The sequence below is a fragment of the Thunnus thynnus genome, chromosome 22 (assembly GCF_963924715.1).
Source record: "Thunnus thynnus chromosome 22, fThuThy2.1, whole genome shotgun sequence".
NCBI classification, from domain to species: Eukaryota; Metazoa; Chordata; class Actinopteri; order Scombriformes; family Scombridae; genus Thunnus; species Thunnus thynnus.
The window spans coordinates 13,601,313-13,624,795 of NC_089538.1; the positions used below are offsets into that span (position 1 = coordinate 13,601,313).

At 41.3% G+C, this 23,483-nt stretch overlaps 1 protein-coding gene across 1 annotated transcript; it reads right to left on the bottom strand.

Annotated features, from left to right (window-relative positions):
• Nucleotides 1-4,149: 4,149 nt before the first annotated feature.
• Nucleotides 4,150-22,645, bottom strand: ntn5 (netrin 5). The gene is made up of 7 exons (XM_067579552.1): nucleotides 22,452-22,645; nucleotides 14,975-16,452; nucleotides 13,863-14,051; nucleotides 11,106-11,255; nucleotides 6,627-6,677; nucleotides 5,548-5,628; nucleotides 4,150-5,307 (listed from the first exon to the last, which is right to left on the bottom strand). Exons 2-7 carry the CDS (start codon nucleotides 16,440-16,442, stop codon nucleotides 4,742-4,744), a joined length of 2,505 nt encoding a protein of 834 aa, XP_067435653.1. The 5' UTR covers nucleotides 16,443-16,452; nucleotides 22,452-22,645; the 3' UTR covers nucleotides 4,150-4,741.
• Nucleotides 22,646-23,483: the final 838 nt, after the last annotated feature.

The window sequence follows — 23,483 nt, forward strand, 5'->3', positions numbered from 1 at the left end:
AAATTGTACGCCTCCATAAAAGTCATACACACTCAGTCATACAGCATGTTGGAAGCAAACACACACACACATACGGCCCATGTTCGACCCATCCGCACAACAGATGGGAGTCTCTTTTCAACCACACCACCTGGACGGGCCGGGTTAGTGTTACCTCCAACCTTTTTACCCCAATACCCCCTCTTAGTCTTTTGATCGCTAATCCTGGATCCCAAGTCCAGCTTTCCCAGTACTAACACACTCTGCCGTGTGTGCGGACGCCATAACAACATCCAGAATAAGTCCCCCTAAAAAAAAAACAAAAAAAACATGGGATCACCCGGGTGCCTCTGGCGTCATAAATCACCTGTCCCCTCTAACACAGCGGCTGCCAAAATAGGGTTCCGCTTGACGACAACAAAGACAAAATGAGGTTCCCATTGCAGACTACAAAGGGAACAGAGCCAAGGAAGGCCTGAGACATCCCAGACACTTGTGACCAAAGACTGGACCAGACGACTGGTCGACACCTGGGGATTGTGGGAAAATGTTTTAATGGGAGAAGTCAGATTCTGGCTCTGTGACAGACTGTCTCAAGTACAAGCATTACACAGTAACTTCATTTATATGGAATGTCTTTACTATATATTGTGGTTGAGTTGTTTTTATAAACCTGTTTTAATAATTAAAGTAAGAAAAGAAACATGAACCTCCACCTTTTACCATATGAGTTAATTTCCTGACCCTTTGACCCCTTAACTCTTGATTTTTCTTTTAAAAGTGCCATTAACTTTATTTAAATTACATGTTTTCCAGCCTTTCAACATTGCATGATAGTATCAATTCTTTATCTGCTTCATCAAACACTTTATTGAAGCTGCTGCATATGGTTTTGAGTGAATGAAGAGTGACAGAAACATGGGTGAAAGCTGTGAGGATGGAGGCAGTGATTTTGCTCTTGATAAAAGCGTTTCACTACGATACATTTGGCATCAATTTGTATGAAAACACAAACTGCTGGTGTGCACATGTTTGCAGCATATGAGTGTTGTAGTGTAGCTATGTGTGTGTGTGTGTGTGTGTGTCATGGAGTTGCTGCCCGGAGCTGCGCCATGCTTGATTAGTCCTAATCTAGCCGGGAGTCGGGTTGCTGTGTCGGCGGCGTGTCTGTATGGAAGGCATGCAGGCAGCGGATCACAGGGATTGACCCTATGCCTCTCAGGTTAACAGAAGCCCTATGTGTGTGTGAGTGAGTGTGTGTGTGTGTGTCCCAAAAACAGTGTGACGGTGAAACTTGCTGAACTTGGGCTTGAGCTCCTCGCAATGACAGATTGGGTGTGAGGAGAAATATACAAGCCTGAGAAGAGAGTTAAGTGAAATTTTAAGTGTGTGTGTGTGAGGAAAAGGAAATGAGAAAATATTAAAAAAAAAAAAAAAGTGTGTGTATTTGCAAGAGGTCTAGTTGAACTTTGGCTCCGGCAGCAGTGCACGAGGAGTCACCTCTCGTAAAACGTACCCTCAGCAGGTTGTAAACATAATATCACATACTCACACACACTCAGATACACACACACAGATCTGCATTTTTCCATATGCAACCAAAACATTAAGCCTGCTTTCGTCCACAGCGCCTCAGAAAAGTGAGTGTTGTCGGTTTAACGTGAACAAAGCCGCAGACATCGTGCTCTGCCTGCAGCAGAATGAGCTGCAGGCTTAAGCTGTCTGTTAGTGTCTGTGTAAGTGTGTGTGTTTGGGGAGTTTTGGGATCAAACCCTGATGTCGACAGAGGCTGCACCGAGGAGACGGCCGCTGACAGGTGCTTCCTGCAGCAACGCAGCAGGTGCTTTGCTTTCACACACACACACACACACACACACACACACACACACACACACAAGGGCAGACACTTTGCCTCCAAGACATGATTGTGCATGTACTGACACACACACATTCTCATTTGTCTGCCTTCCCCTTCCTCTTGTCCTCTGACACACACACATTTGTATTATTATACTTGTGTGGATGTGACCCGTAACCATGCGCTCTACATAGAACGACAGCGTCTCGGCTGTTGTAATAAGTTTGTTTTTGTTTTCTTGTGCAAAAACATCTTAAGTTTCTTCATCTCAATGGTAAGCTCCTTTTTAAAATGATGCATTTTGAGTATTGAGGGGCTGGAATTTCACCAGTAGTTGTTGTTGTCACCATTTCATGATACTTTCTTTATCTAAAACAAATGCTAATGCTAAGCTTACCTTGTTGCTTTCATAAATCTTGCTCAAATGCCACGTTCAGGGAAAGTGAATGGGGAAACTATTTTGGGCAAGAGTATCAAACCATAAAACTGCATCGACTGCTTTTTTTTTCACCTCTATTAGACCTTGTGAATATTCACTCTCTTTTAGCTCTGTTTTTGGTCTCCACCAACTCCTGAAGGAAATAGGTCTCTTTAGCTGCTAAATGCTCAGCTAGCTAGCAGCTGACTTTGTCTGCTGTTTGGTGCTGGGCAGGTAGTGTATGGTGGGTTTTTAGAGCTTTGTCTGCAACACTGATGAGAGCTGTGAGACTCAACCAAAACACTAGAGTTATGGGCCATAAAACCAAAACACTACGCTGAAAGACACTAAAGCACAGCATAGATCTGAGTGGAAATGCAGAGTCAGGTGATAATTCTCTGTGGATTTGTCACTATGATTGACCCCTTTCACATTATACACATTTACCATTTGTTCCGTTGTTGATATAAGATATTGATTAGTGCAGCTTTAAGTTCAAGGTTTCAGCTATTTATCTGTATTTGTGATAATTTAGATATTTTTAATGCAAATTCTTGATCATTCTACTTGTTGAATGTGTACATTTAAAAAAAACTGATGTATTGATTTTAAAATAAAGCATGAACAAAGGCCATATGTCTTCTGTCCCTGCATTGATGGGGCTAAAAGGGGAAAAACAGCTATTTAAATAAAAATATCTTAACCTTTTTCCAGAGCAATCTCTTCGATTTTTCTTCTGGAAGGTGTGAATATAAGTAGTGTGCGACAAAATATTTTGTGATCTTCTTGTTTGGTAGACCTTGTTCGTTGAGTGGCCCCATAAATCCTTGTGAGGATGTTTGGACCTCAAAAGAGCACAAAAACAAGTGTTACACACACAGCCTTCTCATCAGTGTACTGTATGATCAGTCCCGCTGAGAGGTCATCAGTCAGCGAGTCTATTTTTCTCTCTTTATTTTCAATCACAGGCTTCAACACAGCGGCACGGCCAATCACTGACACCACCACCACCAACACAACATGGCTGCTCAACAAATAGGAGCTCTTCCATCTGTCTTAATGTACCCCCAACAACACCATTTCCCCTGGGCTATGACGCCACATCTCCCAAATGGAAACACAAGTCATGACGACAGGTCGGGCCGATGCTTTTTAGATCCATATCTGAGCTCCTGATCCTCTATCTGAGGATTCCTACATGGTTAGAAAATGAGGCTGAGGTTAGTTTGGTCTCCGTGTCAGCTGTCCAATGAGAGAGCAGATTGTAGATAGTGTCAATTTTCCCAAATATTGTACAGTGTGTAAATGTACATGCGGTATGTGTGTGTGTGTGTGTGTGTGTGTGTGAGAGAGAGAGAGAGAGAGAGAGTCTACTGGAGCTTGCATTACTGTTATCACAATCTCTCCAACTATGCAAAAATGTTATCAGGGCAGGAAAAATGGTGTCTTTTAGAAAATAGGACAAAAGTGTGCATATTTTTATGCACGAAAAAAGCACAAAATAAGGCTCCGAGGACGAGGAAAGAAAAGAATATCCTTAAAAATATTGTTGTTAAAAAAACCGAATTGTTTTCTAAATGTTGACCAACATCAACAACGTTACAGCTCAAGTTTATATGCAGTTTAAAACCATTTTTAAACCATATTAATTAAAAATTTTAAATATGAGAAGTATGAGTGCCAAAACATTGCATTGACAGAATTTAGGTATGTTTAAAAAAAAACAAACAACAAAAGTATATCTTTGTTTTTATTTTTATAAAATGAAATTTCTGAATAGGCTTTGGTTACATTTGTGTGTATCAAATGTGAGGTAGAATATTTATCGTTTAATAATTTTGGTAAATCTGCACATTCTGTATCTTCTTTATTTATTTAGACTGTCAGTTTTCTCTTTGTGTGTGTGTGTGTGTGTGTGTGTGTGTGTGTGTGTGTGTGTGTGTGTGTATGTTTGTGTGCGTTTTACACAAAGTAATCCAAGCAATAAATATAATTCAAACAATATTTTAAAAATATATTTATAAGACAAAAATACTTCATGGCATTTCAGTAAGAGTTTAGTCAGACTTTAATTTTCTTTGGTAGAAAATATTAAAATTCTCATAACTAATATTTCACATACACATTTGAATATTTTCATCATCATTGAACTGCAGAACTCAGTGCAACTAATTTAAGTTAAATATGGGCACTAGTGTTTCTTCACATTGTTAGATGAGCGATTGAGCGTCACATAACAACAAGTGTGTGTGTTTGTGTGTGTGTGTGTGTGTGTGTGTGTGTGTGTGTGTGTTTTGTGGGGATTTGACTTTATCTATATGAGCTTCCTCTCGGCTGGAGAAGCACATTCACTCCTGTTTCTCCTGAAACCTTCAGGAACAAAACAGTAAAAAGTCTGAAAAGAGCACATTCTTCCAAATGTCCAGAAACATGAAGGATAAAAGTCCAAATCTCAGCCAACCTGTTGTTTTTATATTGTCTTTTTTTCATGTAGGACTTTGAGTAGAACACACAAGAGGGAGCGTAGAGGTCAAGGGGGTCGCCTCTGTGGATTTAACCTCACTGTCTGTGTGAGAGTGTGTGTGTGGCGCCACTGAGGTTTGAGTGTCTTTCTCTTTCACACCATCAGGCTCGCTGTCTTTCTCAGTCAGAAGGTGAGGGGGGATGTACCCAGACTGGGGTTTTGAGTGCTCCCTGTTGTTGTCGGGGGTTTTTTCGGGACAACGGCCCCTCTTGTCCTGCCCCCGGAAGCCCCTGAGTTTGGGGCTCCAGTGTTCCCGCCACTGGAGGGCCAGAGTGGAGCGGTCTGCCACCAGGCGACTCTCCCCAGGGCTCCAGCCCCGCTCTCCCTCCTCGGCGCCGATCAGGAGGAAGGTCCGGCCCACGTGGAGCGCCGGGCAGCCGCAGGAGAGGTCACGGTCGGGGACCCAGAGGGACTGGGGACCTCTGCGAACACGGGAGTTGGCCCCCGTGCGGAAGACGGTTTGCACCGAGATGGAGAACTGCCACCAGGGACCTGAACGCTCCATCCCTCTCACCTGCACCTTCAGCACTGAAACACAGAGAATAGAAATTTATTTATTTTTTATTATTATTATATTTATCTTATTTTTGATTACTAATTGTAATTTTTATTTGACTAATATGACCACCAAATCATCAAATTTACAATTTACAGTTATATTATTTCCATTTTCTGTGTAAATCATTTTGTTTAGTATTGCCTGAATGCACAATATAACGTGTTGTAAAATAAATATAAATATGAATAAATGAATATAAAGATACCAACCGTAGTCCTTGAGACAATAGGTCTCCAAGTTCATCTTGACTTTAACCTGGGAAGGCTGGCAGTAGGACACACACTCCTCCGCTACATGAGAGAGAGAGAGAGAAGGAGAGTGAGGGAGGGAGAATGCATCAAATGAGAGGGTATCATTTCATAGCAAGCATATCAGCACATGTCTTTTCCCCTAATTACAATATGGCTGCTTGTATTTGTCATCACAGTATCCTGTGTCTAACAGATGACTCCCGGCTGCAGCAGGTGGGACATTCCTCAAGTCACCACTAGGAGGGAGTGGTTAGCTACTGCGTGAACACAGCTACTTAGTATAGAGTTATACTGTAGGTATATTTTTGTTGTGAGATTTGATCCAGTAGAGGACGTCAGTACTGATGAGGTGACATTAAAAGGGTGCAGAGTGAAAAGCCTACTGTAGGCAGCGAAAATTCAACTTCATTAGAGTAGAATTGATAGAACTGTCTTGTCTCCACATTACATGCAACATCTCATGTAGTATTATGTATTATTTCTCACAATTAAAATTTGTGCCTAACATTCAAGTTTTGAGTCACTTTTTTTCATAGTAAAACAAGGTGCACAGGTGCAAAACGACATCAGAAGAGATAAATAGACAAAAATGGCAAATAAAAGTAGATTAAATCAAATGTAACCTAAAAGAAAAATACAGGATAATATATAAAACATATCTATGAACTACATAGCAATCTAAAATAGAACATACACATGAACAGGTGGATTTTAAAGCTTTCAAAATAAAATAAAGCTTTAAAATAAGTGAACAGGTGAAGGAAATAGAAGAAAGAAAGGAAATCCTGCATTCAAAATATTACCTATGTAAGTATTATCAGCAAAACAGGTAGTTTAATGTACTTATAGTAACAAACATACATGAAATATCATATTTTATAGACTCGATAAAATATAATATGCAGTGAAACTATGACTGTTAAATAAATGTAGTGGAGAAAAGCATATATATATCAGAATTATACTAAAGTATAGTACTTGACCACAGCCTAAAGGTCACTTCTTATGAAATGGATTTTCTGCCTGCATCTACTCACCTATGCTGTATTGAGGCTGGTACACTGGGGTCGGAGCGACCTCTTGAATTCCTGCAAACATAAATACAAATTCATACAAGTGACAAGAGCAGATACACTGAGAAGCTTCTTCATACCTAAATGGGCTGTCAGGTTGCGTGTATGTGTGTGTGTGTGTGTGTTATGTGTGCTATGTCTGAATGCCTCCCGGTGCGTGAGGTATGCTCACTCCGAAGATAAGCAAGTGTCAAAATGACTGCGTGTGTGTGTGGTCCTTTTATGGTCTAGAAACACACTCCTTGACGCTCACTCGAACACACACGGAGACACAAACTTTACTTTTGGAAGTTTAATAAGGTCGAACCATCATTTCTTGTATGGTTTTGTCTCAAACATTGAACAGAGAGTCAAATAAAGTTTTGCTCCGTGACTGCGTGCGTGTCTGTGAACTTGCTGGTCTGCCCATACGTTATCCAGGCCTCTTGTAAAAGTGTGTGTGTGTGTGTGTGTGTGTGTGTGTGTGTGTGTGACAGTGTGGCCATATATTACCAAGCTCACACACTCTGTTCCCCGTCCGTGTCCTGTCCTGTCTGACACAACTGGGCCAGTGACATCCTACACCCCCACCCAGCTGACTGTCCCCCCTTCTTAAAGACAGGAAGGTGATGCACATACAGTATAACTGAGAGGTCCAGTCAGGGAAACGAGGGTATCGTTTTTTTATACTAGTGCCAAATTAAGTTCAGTACTGATGCCAAAACTTCTTTCGACATCTGACCCAGGGATGTTTTTCTACAAACCCTATTGTCATTCAAAAAAAGAATCCAAAGTTGTACAGACACCTTTTTGCTAGTATTTACTGTGCACAGTAAAAATTATGTGAATCATCCTCATAGAGCGAAAGCTTCCTCTTGCTTGCTCTGTCCAAAGAGGTCAGAGGTCAGATTTGGCAACAGATCAGTGCAAGGATTTTCCATTTGTGCCGGACATTTGCTTACTGACATGGACTCTGCCTTACAAAAGCAGATAGCCGTAACTACAGAAGCAATGAAGCTGAGAAAAAAGTTCTTAGGCTGGAAAACTGTAACAGAAAGGTTGGAACGCCTTCATTTTATGCCTTTGAGGTTTGATTATTTTACTCCCCAAAAATCACTGCAATAGAACCTAAATAATACCAAAAAATAAAGATACTACACTACAGAGTGCAAGGGACAGTACAAAAGCTACAAACAAAATGTGAAGTAGTTTATGAAAATAAACTCTATTTTGATTATTCTACGTATAGATAGCGGGAATTAAATGTCTGTTTTTCTAGGTGTCTGTCTGTCCATTTACTATAATAATTTTATATCGAAACAAATTCATTTTAATTTATATCCAAATATGTAAAGCCATATAAATGACGTAAATCCCACTAATCCAGAGCTGAGGCGGTGACATCTGCTAATGTAGTTACGTTAGCTTAAGCAGGAGTTTAGCGGTGTTTTTTCTCCGTCATGGTTGGATTTTTCTCCTGCCTCATTTAGTTATGTGGGATAATCGATCAATTAGTAAATTATTCAGTTCATCAAAATGAGTATTTTTCATTTACAGATAACTAAATAAAGTAAGTAAATTTAGTTCCTCAATTTTTCAGTGTCTCGATTTTGATGACATATGTTGTTACTTTAATTTTGTTTTTGTAGGGCGAGACACATATTTAATCCTGTGAACTTCCTGTGCTGCTCAAGGTGTGGACGAAGGGTTCAGTTGGAGATAACTTTAAGTTTAGCCTGGCTGCTGCGTGCCTTTTAGTCTGTCTGATGAGAGGAGAGGAGGCGAGGTGGCGGTGGGGGTACAGTATAGATGCTATACATAGCCTGAGATGGTCTGGCAGTAAAAACAAACAAGGTTTTCTTTCACTCACTCCTTTCACTGGGAGTTATGAATCTGGGCCCTGTGATGGGGGCGTTTGGAGCCTTGCAACAGGTGTGAAGCTCGCCACTGCTGGCTCCGGGCTTACACAGTGTCAGTGCTTGTGTAGTTGTCGGCACTCGTGCAATTAGCCGTGGAAGTACACGTGGATTAACGCTCACGGCTGAAGTTCGGTGCTGCCCGGGCGCAGAGATATGAGTAGCGACAATGCACTTGATCTGATGCTGATCCCAGATCAGATGGAGATGAGGTTTCCCTGTAGTGGTCAGCTCATGTTAACGCTGCTATGGAAACCGTCTCTAGGGATGATGAAAAGGGGACACGCTGGGAGATTGGGCCAAATTAGTTCGGACAGCAGCGGCCCCTTTTAAACTGAGATAGTATTTGATAAAGGCTTAGAGTGTTTGATAGGAGGTTTAATCCATTTAGGCCATGAGCAAATGAGTTTGAAGGAGACATTAAAGAGGTCACTTTGTCATGACTGACAACAAACTAAAAGTTTGTGATTAAAAGAGCTGGCGGCATATAAATGCAGAATGATAGATGTGCAGAAAGACTCTTACTATTCATATAGAAAGAAGAAGTAAAATCTGTTCCTCATTAAAAATCATATTGACATTCATTACATCACAAATAACAAAAAATCCAGCCTTGCAACATAACCTTATGCAACAATGTGTCATGTGATTAACACCAATTGTCTAGAAAGGATTTTAAATCTTTAAGAAATTATATAAAATTATCTAGACAACTTGTTAAGAGGCCTTTAATGAACACCATTTCCCACAAGCCCAAAATCACTGTGGGTAGTGTGGCATTCATGTGGTGGCGGCATAATTGGAAAAATGACTTCCCCATGGGGAAAATTCATGTATACGCCAATGTCAAGTCGGAACAACTTGGAAAGTCGGGCGAAAAAAGTTGATGTTGTGGTTTTAGGGAATGTTCTGGTGCAGCAACAAGTCTGGTACAAAATACAACACATCTTCTTTGTAGCGTCCATGTTGTATTCCGCATTACGACCTGAAAGCTCAAGAACACACCGAAGTCAAGAGATTGACTAAGGAAATGGGACCATCCGAGGAGCACATGAATGCAGCATTCTTCTGCATTCATGTCATATGGGAGTTACCATAATTACAAATTTGGCTTGTAAAATAGTGTTCATGTCAACCTCCAAAACATAATTACAACTGGGAAACTGAGATTTTTCTATCCAACTTGGCATCTAATAATACGGAAATGCCTGAAAACCAAGTGAGCATGGAAAGTCCGTTGTCCAAAGTCCATTGTTCAATGTAATTAAAACCAAATTTAAGGAATATAATGTAATTTTGCCAGTTCACAGTATTTTAAACCCTCATTCAACCACCTCAGTTATCGTACAACCTTCCTGAGTTTTCAGATGACGTGAACGCAGGTAAGTCCTTAACATGGGAATCTTTCCAGTCCTTCCCATTCATCCGACAGTGCGGGAATGTGGCATAAAGTTGGACAGACTGGGCTGAACTGTGTGGATGTTTTTCAGACAACATGTTTACGATTATTTATAATGAAATGTGATATGTGCACCACTATGCTGTAAAAATTTTTCAGAAAAACTAACCCTTCATTACAGATGGCATTGAGTTATAGAGACAGCAGCTATCCAAGATATGACATCAGGACTTCAGCTCTATAAAGGCAGAAAAGAGACACTTTTCCAAAATCTGGATGAAAATCAATATATATTACTGTGTGAAAAGGTGGCTCCTTGCCCTGGTTCCCAACATTACTAGTTTTTTTTGTGTTAAATCACTAATTTTAAGTTCAAAATAATGGAATACTGGTTTAATTTGGGTGGTATTTATTTCACAATGTTTTATTTTGTTGAAGAGCTTCAGTCCTACTGTGATTTCTTTGAGTTTTGTGATGGTGGGCAGATCGTATGATCGGATGAGACGTTATACGGAGGTCCTGACTCAGTGTGGTAATTAAAGATCCCATGGCAAAGAGTAGGGGGTTCCCTGGTGTCCTGGCAAAATTCCCAACCTGGCTCTCTCCATCTGGCCATCTAATCATCCTCCACTGTAACTGGCTCAGTGATTTCCTCCTTCTGTACCTCAAGCTGATGTATGGTGAACGTTCTGGTGCAAAATGTCTGTAGTGCATCACCCAGGTGGGTGCTACACATTGGTGGTGGTTGAGGTGAGTTTCCCCCCTTCACTGTGAAGTGCTTTGGGTATCAAGATAAAGTGCTATATAAATGTAATCCATTCTTCTTCTTATTATTATTAGTTAGGTGAGGCTGTCAAGGTAAAAGGCCAATCACTGGTCAATTGGTAGATGGAGTGGGGAAGAGAGTATGAGGCAGCTTGCTGTGACGCTGCAGATTTATTTGTTTGTTTGCTTTGGCTTAAGTTATTTTTGTTGAATTTCCTGGTGTTCATTTTTGCCTGTTTCGTTAATATCTTTGTAAATAAACATCACATTTTTGTGCATTTTCCCGCCTCCTGATCTGCTTCTTTAACATCCTTTTAGTGCCAAACAGCGACTGCCCTTTATATGGTGTGACAACATCCTTGAGCTGTGAGACAGGAGACTTACGTATGCAGGGCCGTAGAGGAGACCTGCCCTGTTTGAATCCCGGGGCACAGCGGTTACACCTGAGGCCGGTCACTCCTTCTCGACACAGACACTGACCTGATGTCTGGTTACACCACCGACCCACCGCTCCCAAAGCATGGCACTGACACGCTGGAAAAGATAATGAGAAAATTAAACAACTGATACTTGATGTTGATACTTCATGGCATTGATGTTAAAGCAACAATAATTTATGTTTTTGGTCAGTTACGGGTGGTGGCACAAGCTTATCATCTTTTTGTAAAGTTGCTGTGGTGAATATGTTATCAATCAGTTGCCTATTTACATATTTAGCAGACATGCAACAACATTAGCATTAACTTGAAGTCATATTTCAAACAACCTGACAAATTTAAGTCCAATATTTACTCTTCTTGTAGCTCTGTTTTTTGTCTCCAACAACTCATGTGTAAAATATCTGGCTCTTTAGTTGCTAATATCTCCATTATGTTCACCAGCTAGCTAACGTTGTCCATCTGCAGCCCAAAGCTGGGAGGGAAGTGTGCAGTACATTTATCAGAGCTTTTCATGTTGCCTGCTATTACTGGAAACGACACTGATGAGCGCACTGAGAGTAAAACAAAACAAATACAGTTGGGGGACTGGGAAAATCAAAACAATGAGCTAAAAGACACTAAAGGTCTCTGTAGACCTGAGGAGAACTACAATATATGTTCTATAGGCTATGAAGCTAGTCTGGAAATAAGCATGTTCAGTTGAGTTTCCCTGGTTTTGTGGAAAAGATGGTGCATCGAGATGTAACAGAGAAGTTAAATATTTATTTTCTTATTCTATTCAAATGATCTCTTTCTAGTTGAAACAGGATGTTGAGGTGGGACATGATTAGCATTACAAAAAAGTCCTACAGGAATCCTGCAGGATTTTATCGCTTACATGAGCAATAATATTAAGCTGTACAACAATTGAATAGACAGTCTGTTTAATTTGATTTGAGCAGAAAGGAGAGATTACTTTGACTGTTTTGGTAAGAGTCTATATTCATATACTAGTTATGGTGTCAGTTTATTGTGTCTATGGCAGGGATTTTCAAAGTCTTAGACTGTAGGCCTCCCTGCACTCAACAATTGAGCCAAAATAGCCCGATAATACTGTTTGACATAACTTTGGACTACACCAAATACATAAAAAAAAGTCTGTCTGTTTATTTGTCTCTGACTCCAGGAAAGTGGGAAATTCCAAAACTACTGCATCTCTGAACTATCTCTTTAACCAAATCACACACATTTAGGCTATTCTACGTGATCTCCTTTTGATAACTAATGTAATAACTAATGTACTTTTATCATTACATACTATTTTTTCTTCCATTCACTGAGTCTCCTCTGAAACTGTTTGGAGCTCCTCTGGGGAGGCCCACCTCCCACTTTGAAAACCTTTGGTCTATGGGAAAACCTGATCTTAAAATCAAAGTCTGTTGAACAAAAGACATGACTGGGCAACAGGCAGGATTAAGAAGACCATCAATCAGTGACAGACCTCAGGTTTAATCCCGCATGACAGCAGGCATCTGTCCTTCTCCCTGTCTGTGTCCTTGAGCAAGACACAAGACCTCTACCGACACCAGAAAAGCTATTTTATAGCTCCCCTCATGGGTAAACAAAGACAGATTCCTCAGTAGTGTTTTAACAGAATATCACGTCATGGCAGAGATGGTTTGGTTTGGTCAACATTCTTATATATTTACATGTCAAACCAAACAACCAACAAGATGGAGAAAGGTGATCGATGTGCCATCAAGAACGGAAAGTTTGATCCTAAAAGCAGAAAAAAACTAAACTAATTGGTTTTCTTTTCCTTGATATAAGCTGTTGTGATGCTGTATAACAATTACTGCGTGGATTTGCTGTGATTTACATTGCAAAGCTTTTTATTTACCAGTACTATCAAGGGATAAGACCCAATGAGAGAAGACAGATAGGGGCAGAGGAAGCCACACTTCAGCAGCTCTGTTCACACTCCAATAATGTTTAAACAAATCCTTACAACAAATCCAAACAACCTGACTGGAGAAAATGAGTAATTGGTCACTGAAGGGTAATTCAGTGAAATATAGCATCAATAAATTAAAGGTGAAATGTGAGACTGTGTGTTGGAAGAATAAAAAAATAGAGTTTGCTATAAAAAAAAGTGATAAAATGTAGTCATGTTTGATACTAGATCATATCTGTTTTCATCCCTGCACGTGTGTCTAGCTCCCAGAATGCCCCATTAACTCTGGATATATTAGTCCCATGGTCAAGCTTTCACACGAGCATGCCGGAGTGTCACAGTTACTTAGGACATGTGACCAGTCAAAGGTCAGAGGTCACGGCAGATGCCAACCGGTGGTAACGATGAGGATACAGGTGGCAGCTCAGTGGGGTTTGTGTGTAGTTTTTTGTGTGTGTGTGTGTGTGTATCGCTAACAGGAATAGCTAGCCACTCTCACAATGTAACCACCCCATAAACACTTCTGTACGCTCGGACGGAGACAGAGCGAGCGTGTAAACACACACAGAGAGAGCATTCAGACAGTCAGACATAAACGCCGTCGGTCACATTCTGATTTTGCTTTTTATCTTCCACAAATGCAGAAAATGTTAGTTGTTAAGGTTACGTGTCATGCATCCATGCATGTGCACAAATACACAAAGACGCTTCCTCTTTCCCGTTGACCCGGCCCCACACACAAACACACACACACTTCTAGTGACTGACGTTGGCAGGCCTTGCGGTGGTGCAGCGGCTTGCTGTGGTCGCGGGTGTATCCATTCTGACAGTATTGGCAGTGGCGTCCGGCAGTGTGGTGGCGACATTTCTGACACACGCCTCCGCTGCGCCGTCCCGACTGCTGAAACACCTCCATGCTGAAGCGACACTTGTTTGAGTGGCCGTTACACTCACAGGCTGGACAAGGGAGACAATAATGTATATAAGTGAACAAAATCAGATGCTTGGACTGGTTCCTTTTTTAAAGGGTGATGAAAAATAAGATGAATCTTAATGTAACTGGTGGCATCTGTGTTGTGCTGGTTAGTGATGACCATGCTATGACACTGTCACCTATTTGGTGCTAATTTTTTCATTTTATTTTGAAAGGACCAGATAATAATGCATTAATAAAATTTCCTGCTCCAGCTCATCAGCCACAGGAGAATAGTACAATAGCACTAATAGTACTAATCAACATCATGCAGATATCACTGGTTACACACAGACACATTAAAATATTTTGACATATTCAAATGAATTAAAAAAGTTACAAGTCAAGCAAAACGTCAGCTATAATTACAACTTGTGACCTGGTACTTATATACTGTATATTAGACTAGTTTAAATGTGAAAGATGAAAACAGAATTTCTGGCTTTAATATTTTCAGCAACCCAAAATAGTATTGTATTGGTTTACAATTTTACAAAAATGTATACATTTTATAAATATATCTACTATTTCCAACTATATACTATGTATAAATGTATAATATTTTGTTTTAATTTTTTAGATCAATATTTTATTGATTTCTATACTTTTAGAAGTGTTTGGAAAGAGAAAAAACTAGGGAAAAAATACCAGAATAAAGCAAAAAATCCAATCAAATGTTCACTATTTGTATTTGTAACTACCACACTTATTCTCCATTGCTTGTACCCACAACCCCTACAGTATTCATGTAGTGGTAGTAGAAGTAGTAGAGATATGCTCTGTTGTGTTGTATCATGTTATGTATTGGGCTGCATATCTCAAAAATCTTTCTTTTTTTTAAACAATGAGAAAAAATCATACAGGGAAAAACGTTATTCTTTAACACTGTTTTTGATCCAGGACTCACCAACACAGGGGTTTGGGTGAGTAGGTGTAGCTCGATGCCAGGGTCTGTCAAAGTAGAAATCCTCACACACGTCACAGTCTGGCCCCGCTGTGTGATGCTCGCACACACACACTGCCCGCCCTGAGTCGTCACGGCGACATCTAGAAGCGTGTCCGTTACATTTACACCTGCCCCCTACTTGCAGGTCGGAGAGGGCCAGAGGAGCTCGGCCTGGAGAGATAAAAGCAGATGGCGGAGCCACCTGCAGATTTCTGGAGCTTTGTCTCATGTTGAGAACATTGTTTCTCCGCTTCCTCAGTTCCCGCCCTTTGTTGCTCCTGCTCCGCCCATTAACTGTCCAATTACAGACGTCATTTTGGCAAGGTGGCCAAGGATTATTTTCCTTCTTGCGGCCACGCCCCCTGCCTTTCTCGCCTTTCTTTGAAGATGTGAGCGTGGCTGAGCTGAAACTGTCCCCGCCTTCCTTGCTGGTCACATTGTGTCCATCTTCATCTTGACCTGATCCTTTAGAATGACCCTTCCGTCCAGGTTTGTCCATTTTCTCGCCTCTGTTCCTCACTCTGATCTCTGAGTTTTTTGTCTCCCTGTTGAAAAATGCCAGTGTATTATCTGTCTTGTCGACCTGATCTCCAGTGTTTCCCTTGTAGCCCGATCTCCACCCCAGAAACCCAGTCCCCCTTTCTTCCTCTGTGCCATCACGCCATCGTGGTTCTTCCTTTTTATCTGAGCTACCCGCTTTGGCCTCTTTGGACACTTTGTGAAAGACCACACGGATGTCTGTGGCCGTCACCCAGTCCTGGAGGGTGGGGCTGTAGTCAAAATCAGGAGAAGATGGTCGTCCGTCCAGGGTGGAGAAGGCCAGCACCATGCCACCCCGTTGCCTTTGCAAGGGCCGGGGATCTGAGCAGAGGGGCTCCGTCTCTTGATGCCTGGTCTGGGCTACTGTCTGGGATGGCAGCCCAAAGTTCCCGAGGCAGTCGCTGGAGTAATGCTGCATCGGCCTCCAAGTGCGCCCATAGTCCATCGACTTCAGGATGGAGATGGAGATGGGGTCTGACGGCTCCCCCTGATGGCAGAACTGCAAACTTATATAAGTGATTTCAAAGCGGCGTCCCAGAGGCAGGGTGAAAACCCAGTCCCCAGTGTCAGGACCCCTGTAAGCTGTCCAACAGGTGAGGTTGTGAGGATTATGGAGGTCAGTCAAAGTGGTGATGTTGTCATCATAATCAGACCCTTGGAGCGAGTGGCTAGCATTGACCGGGATCCCATAGGCGGCGTTGATGAACTCTGATAGGCAGTGTCGTGGACGGCCATCTAGGTGGTAGCAGGGATCATGAGGTGAAGTCCAGCTCAACGGGACGTGAGAGAGGGAAGAGGAGATGAGGGATGGAGGAAGGCAAAGGAGGAGTAGAAGGAAAACAGGGAAGAGAGAGGTGGAGGGGGGAGGGGAAAAGGGCTGGAACATCATGTCATCGAGCCTGTGGAAGAAAAAAAAAGATGATTTTAAGAGAAAACCATGGGAGCTAGATCATAAAAGGAAAAATAAACACAAACTGATTGATTTATATGACTTGCATTTTAAGCGTAAGAAGGAAATCCAAGATAGACCACCTGTGCCTTTATAGAAAACACATGATACCAGCTCCCTGCATCACTTCAAGCTGCACCTTCTTGGCTTTTGGTAGATTCCAGTAAAGATCTCATCCCGTAAAAATGTAATCTCCAATCTTCAACTTAGTGTCAGCCACTGTTTTGAACCCATGACCTTAACAGGCTTTGAGAACATATCAGTCTCAAAACTCCCCTCAACCCCAAAAAGAGTGGATGAGTGCGGGTGAAGAAGGGCGCGCACCCAGCGGGTCTGTCTGGAATGACAAAAAACATGCCCAACAGCTGGGGCTAAACCCCAAGCTGGACCACATCCATCACGTTTATGACTCTCCTTTTCAAATCCTTTACCGTCGGTCAGTGCTGCAGGCGAGCAAGAAGCCTGAGCATGAGCAGGATGAGGTGTTATCGAGCGGAGAAGAAGTTATAAAAAAAAACTCAGGAGAAAGCATGGAGGAGAGGGAAGAAGCAGTGTCAGATTAGTCTTGAAGATGGTAGGAAATGATTTATAGATTGAAATGTGTGTTCAGCTTGAGCCCCTACTTGAATACTTCCGTGGTAAAGACAAACACGGACTTGTGTACGTCCGCAGTGTGAACAAATCCCTTCCCCTCTCATACAACTGGTGATCAGTATAATTTATTCCTCTGTCAAGATTTGATACCCAAGAGCTTTAATTCTGGCATGTGGACAAAATGAACAATGAATCTACTTTCTGGAACCAGTGATTTATTGTTAACGCTCACCCGAAGCCCAGAAGCACATTCCCAACAAGCACCTCTTCTGCATGTTTCTTTCTAAGAAGTTCTTCAACTTCAACTTTTGGGTCATTCTATTTCCTCTTCTTCTTAAAAAGGTGTCATTTTCTCATTAATCGCTACCTTTCTTCCACATTTTCAAACAACTTTCCCTTTGCTCTTCCGTCTTATTGCCCATCTATCACCTGCCCCCTTCATTCTGTTCTGGGAATATTCTTAACTGCTGTGAGATTCATGATGTCCTAACAAGCGTTTGACACTGACAGCAAAGTCAGCAGGGCTGCATAAACCAAACCCGTAGGAGAGGACGGGGCTGAGAGCCTCTCCGGCCTCGTCATCCCGCTCAATTAGCCAACGACCGAAATATGAGGCTTCCCTCAGGGACCACACAGCTCTAAGGGCCTGCGAGGAGGCCATGTCACTCCTTCGGCTGCCTCGGACAAACTGCTCCGCTCCTGACCTCCAAAAGCAAAGACAAGCTAGAAAGTGGACCAACCTAGCTTGCTTAGGACAAAAGGGAAGATCAGGAGTATCAGGCGACTATGTTTTGTGGTGTTGCTACTGGAAACGCTACAAGAAACGTGTGCAGTGATGAGCAGTCTGGCTGTGACCCAGGTGCCACCGAGACACATTCCTGGGGTCCAGAATCGGCAGGGCATTCCTGACGAGTCAAGACGTGCCCCATGGGAACCTGAAACACTGATAAAAAGCAGGACTGATTGGGTGATTAATTAGGTCTCTGGTTTCATACAGTGTTGATGTCTCTGCTGTAGAAAAAGGGAAGACGGTGTTAAGGGGACTGAGCAGGGTAAAGGTTATTGGAGGATTCAGGGAAGTGGTGGAAGAATTCCCTCTGGATGAGGAATGAAGAGTGAGCGTAGGCGGGTGGGGGTTCAGCTTTGGGGCGGGTGGGACGAGTGAAACACATGAGGCAAAGAGAGAAAGGGGGCGGTTGTTTAACATTCCCATGACATGCACTTGTTCTTGTCTTTGTCACATTACATGACTAATTAAACATCGGCCCATTACAACCACTTTGATAAATGGATGCTCATCTGAGAGAGGCCCCTGAGGTTTTTAATGCGCCCCTCTAGGCCAAATCCAGACTCTCTCCTCTTCCGAAACCAGATCATCTGTCTGGCACCGCCAACGTAACCCAACCGGATATAGTTTCAAGGTTTTTTCTCTACTGCTTTCCATAAATTCACACGGCCAATGTGTCGGAAGAACATGTTGAAGATGAGCGACGTTCCCTATTAATATTCCTTTCGGTGAGAATAATATGCAATAACTGCACATCATGGGTATTTTACACCAGTTTGGTATCGCTGCATATTGGCAACAAGTAGTTGGAGCCTCAGTTGTATATCATCCCCTTTTTATTCTCCCCTGCAACTGCAAAATAGAGTCTAAATGCTAACAATAACCTTTAAAAATACAAATCAACAAGGAATTTGGAAGCATAATGTATCACCAACATAGTTTTAAAATGACTTGGCAGTAATGTCTGTCTTTCAAAAAGCTTATACAGCCAAATAGTGGTATGATGAGATCAACAACATCTCTGGCGGGTGATCTTTAGAAGCAGCTATGCTTGGCTGGAAAGGGGCTGGAAAAATACTTGCTGACAACCTGGGGGCATGTTTACAGCAAAGTTGAACAGCGAGAGCGAGGAGACCACCGCTCTTGTGCGTGCTCGAAGCCCGGAGCAACAAGCTGCAGTCCGTATTTATTTCCTAATGTAATTTTCCTTCCTTCGTTTTTCATTACACTGAAATGTAAGCTTCTGATGAACTTGAAGAAGCCAAAAAGGTTAATATCAGGAAAAAACACAAGTGCATTGTTTTATGGTAAAACCCATAAAAGCTGTAGTAAGAAGAATTTGTGCATAAACAGTGCCTATAAAAAGTATACACCCCTCATGTAAGTTTTCATGTTTTATTGTCTTACAACAGTGAATCAAAGTAGATTTCATGTGTTTTTTTTTGACCCTGATCAACAGTACAACTATAAAATACAAAGTAATTGTTTGCAAGTATGCATAGTCAGTACTTAGGACTGCATTTTTAAGAGAATAGTGGGGTTATCAGAGGGAGATATGGATTATGAACTGTTAGAAAAAATGCAAGAGGAAGCTTGAAGGAGATTTTTTTGTATGTGCTTGTTGCACTGTCAAAGTCTTAGTTCTTTTTTTGATTATTTTGCCGATATGTGGTTTGTGTCTATTTTATACATTTTGCATATACAGTATATATACTTCATATAATCTGTTGTACTATTTTTAATGCCTGATCCAAGGCAAAGAAACTAGTAAGGAGAGGAACATCAGTAGAAGATTATCACATGAGTAGTACCTTGGACATTTTTCAGCGTTTTGACCCATAAAATGCCACTTTTAAACTTTATTCTGCTGCATAAACATTTCTAGTGATTTGCAGGAAATGAGCACCGCAGCAGGTTCCTGCAATAAAGCGGGGGGGGTAACCTCTGGAGGTTGTGTGGGACTTTGTCTCTTGCTACCTGTTAACTCGCTTTGGCCTGTTCACACTTTAGAGTGTGTCTGGGTGTGGAGCTGTTCTGGTGAGCAGATGAGCTGGATTTGGCGTGTCTCACACATTTTAACATTCCTCGTCATGGGCAGCAGCTCTGGACAGCCAACGGAGGAAAACATGTTAAATTCAAATTGCTCTGCTCTTTTCTGATGAGTTCAACAAGACTAAATTGTGTTTTTTGTAAATAAACAGGAAACTGCGCAGTTAGAAGAGACCGAGCCGATGGTCGCTGGGAAGACTTTTCCCAGGCTTCTACATTGCTTTACTATAAGACATGGAGCCTTTAAATAAATATGATCAATTATATAAGCCCGCTCTTATAGCCTGCATGTTTGAAGCTGAACCAAAGCACCTGTTGGAGCATGTTACCACACTGACACCTTTGTTAATTTGCAATTGTCCTCAGCCGGTCAGAAATACAACACTGGGTGAGAAGAGAAAGGCTACGTATGCAGTCTGTATTCCCAAACTACATTCCTGCCTGCACAGTTGAAGCCCATGTGTGTGTTATTCCACACGGAGCGGATTCCAGGAGTTCTGTTTTTGGTGTAATAATCTAATTTTAGTGGGGCAGTCCAGGAGGTGGAAGCAACAGACAGCACAAAATGGATTATCACTGCTTGTATCTTTAGCTAAAGGCCTCTGTCATTCACGTTTGCGCCTCCAACAAACTGCCAATCCAGTGCATGTGTGGGGGGCCCCCAGGGGCCAAGTGTACCTCAACAGGCACACGGAGGGTGCCTCGGCCTGTGCGTTGACCCATATGAGCCCTGCTTGCTTTGCTTTTGAATAAAAAAACACATGTTACCCACTTGATATTTAAAGTTTCCTGTCAATCCTCCCCCTCCCCTTTACAGGCTCTCATACAAGTTGGCAAGGCGCTTTCCATGGAGGCTTCGCATGTTGATATTGAAAAACAGATGGAAATGAAATCACTGTGATTCCATGTTGCAGTCACGCCAAAGACAACCTCGGGCAAGATGGAAAAAAAGTAAGGCCCTATGGTTGTAATTGTGTGTCAATTAAATCCACAAGGTGCCATACAGCCGATTAATAATGAGGAGCAGCCGGTAAAACAAAAACACAATATTTTGCCCAGAGTTGCGCCCTTTATGAGCACATAGCAAATAAAAAACACCCATGATTCGTGTCAGATAATTTCTTATTTAAATGATTATCAGATTATGAAAAGAAACAAACAACAGCTTGTTGTAATTAATTGTCACCACTGCCAAAAAGGCCTCAACTGTAAAATTGTGCTGACGCCTATACAGAAATTTACGCCCCTATATCCTAACGATACAGCCTATATGTATATTAAAGCAAATACGGTATATTTTCTCTCGGATACGATCCTGCAAAGGGATTTTAGGAAAAACAAATTAACTACAGACGAACCTTAAAAGGCAAACAGCCTGCAGTCACACGCATAATGCAGGCGTTGCATTTAATGGACCTGAGAATAATGATTCACACGTCACGGTTCACTCAACATAAATGTTTATCATATTTAGCCTGATTACTTTGGCAAGAGCCAACAGTGAAGCCCGGAGCCTAATTGCCCCAATTCTGCAGAGCTAATTGCACTTGTTAAGCAGAAATTGGCTGCAGTCAATTAGCTTTATCTCCCCGATAGGAACAATAATATTTACAGTGTTACTCTATCGCAGCTTGATCAGTCAGCTTCTTAAATAAGCATACAAGATTCAGAAGCCTTAAAAAAAAGAAAAAAGAAAGGAATCTTGTTTTGCATGTGTTTGGCTTTTAGGACAAATTATTTCAATAAAGTCCAACCAATTAAAATTAGCTTCATTGGCGTTTTATGTTAGTATTTTGATTTTTATATTTAATTTTATCTGGATCTTTAGACTACAATGGCACAAAAATCTAACATCAATGCTTAAAATTATATTATAATAACGAGTGCATTGTCCCAGCGGCTACATGCTACAACAAGTACATTTGTGGGGGAAAAAAGCTAAAGCTAAAATCTTTGGTTTTATGCTGACAGAAGTTGTAGGTAAAATAATTCATAAAACCATAATTAAGACTGCAGCCAACTTATCTGTTCGGCCTGCTGTAGTCTTAAAGGTTTATCCGGCAAAAGCCCGTCAAATACAGTAAAATAAACCCCAATAATCAAAGCCCCTGCAGGCCAAGGCCTATACAATTTTATAATATAAATCATATTGATAAGTTAAAATCAAAATAGCCTGAAACTCTTCGTTATCAGCTGATTTTCTAAGAATAAGCTGAGCAGCAATAAGGGACAAAATGTCAGGATATTTAGTCAGTTTGGTCAATTATTAGATACTGTAGAGCAGAAAACGCAACCTCGTGCTACATGCTCCTCTGCCTCAAATTTTATCACACAGATTCCAAATAATATTTCTGGGAATGTATTCCTTATCTTTGCTCCTCCTTGCAGTGCCAAAAAATGGCAAGATCGGACTTGCCGTCCATTACGCGCGACTTCAACAGAGGACAAGTCAAAACCTCACACAATCCTCAAGTATCAGCGAAAGACATTTATAAAAGAGGTAAATCATACGAGCTCACCATGTGCCTCCAAGTGATTCCCCTTCTCCTTACTTCTCCTGCTCCTGCGGTCCCTCCCGATCATTAAGAGCAGCGCAGCAAGTGTCCGGACATCCAGCTCCGGCGCGTCTGGAGAGGAGCAGAAGACAGACCTGCCGAGAGGGGGCAACACACCGGGGACTGAGGAGGAGGAGGAGGGGGGCAAATTAACGGGATCTGTGGGGAGGTGCGTCTCTCCTTATAGTAACTGAACTGAGCCAAGAGCTCCCACCTCGAGAGGAGTCACATCCTGCTTGACGCACGGCGCACATCTGCCAAACTGGCTCATATGGCAAATATATATCCATCAAACTCAAACCCAACACAGTGTCAAGGTTAAAATCGAGTCGAATAGGCCCAAAATCTTTTTAGAGTTTAATGTTTTGTTGATTTCGAGGTTAAAATATTTTTAAAAACGTTTTCTTTGCCTACTAATGTTGACACCTACCATCCTATAGACCTTATTTTTTTAAATTGATCTTCTGTCTTTAAATGAGCAGTAAATAATGTGATATGTTGCTTGAGCCAATGTCTGTTTTCACTGAGTCTCCCCCAAAGAAACTTAGAGTTAATTAGATATTGATTAAACAGAAAACATTTTACATTGTTCTGACACTCATTGGACACTTCAGGCTAGAGAGTAGTGTGTGTGTGTATATATATATATATTTACTGAAGCACTATTACACTTGTGTGATATTAGTATTTTACATGAGTGGGCTATTACCATTTTATGCTTCATACTTTTATGCTTTTTACACTTTTAAAAATCCCCTTTTTTATACTTTAATTTATACTTTAAATGATTTTACACACAAAACATTTGATCTGCTTATAAAAAAAGATGCATTACAGCAGCCATTTTTCATGCAGTTAGTACTTTTACTTTTGATACTTTAAAGTTATTATCCTTATAATATTCTTATAACCTTATAAGGATTATAACTTTAAATACATTCTGCAAATTACACTTATGTACTATTATTTTGTATTATTTTCAATGTAAGAATTTTT

Bases quoted from the DNA above. Each gene is read 5' to 3' on its own strand.
- ntn5 (XM_067579552.1), bottom strand. From the start codon at position 16,442: ATGATGTTCCAGCCCTTTTCCCCTCCCCCCTCCACCTCTCTCTTCCCT. The intron at 5,629-6,626 runs GTGAGTAGATGC...TCTCTCATGTAG, and splicing joins CCAGCCTCAATACAGCATAG to CGGAGGAGTGTGTGTCCTAC. The intron at 5,308-5,547 runs GTTGGTATCTTT...TCTGTGTTTCAG, and splicing joins CTATTGTCTCAAGGACTACG to TGCTGAAGGTGCAGGTGAGA.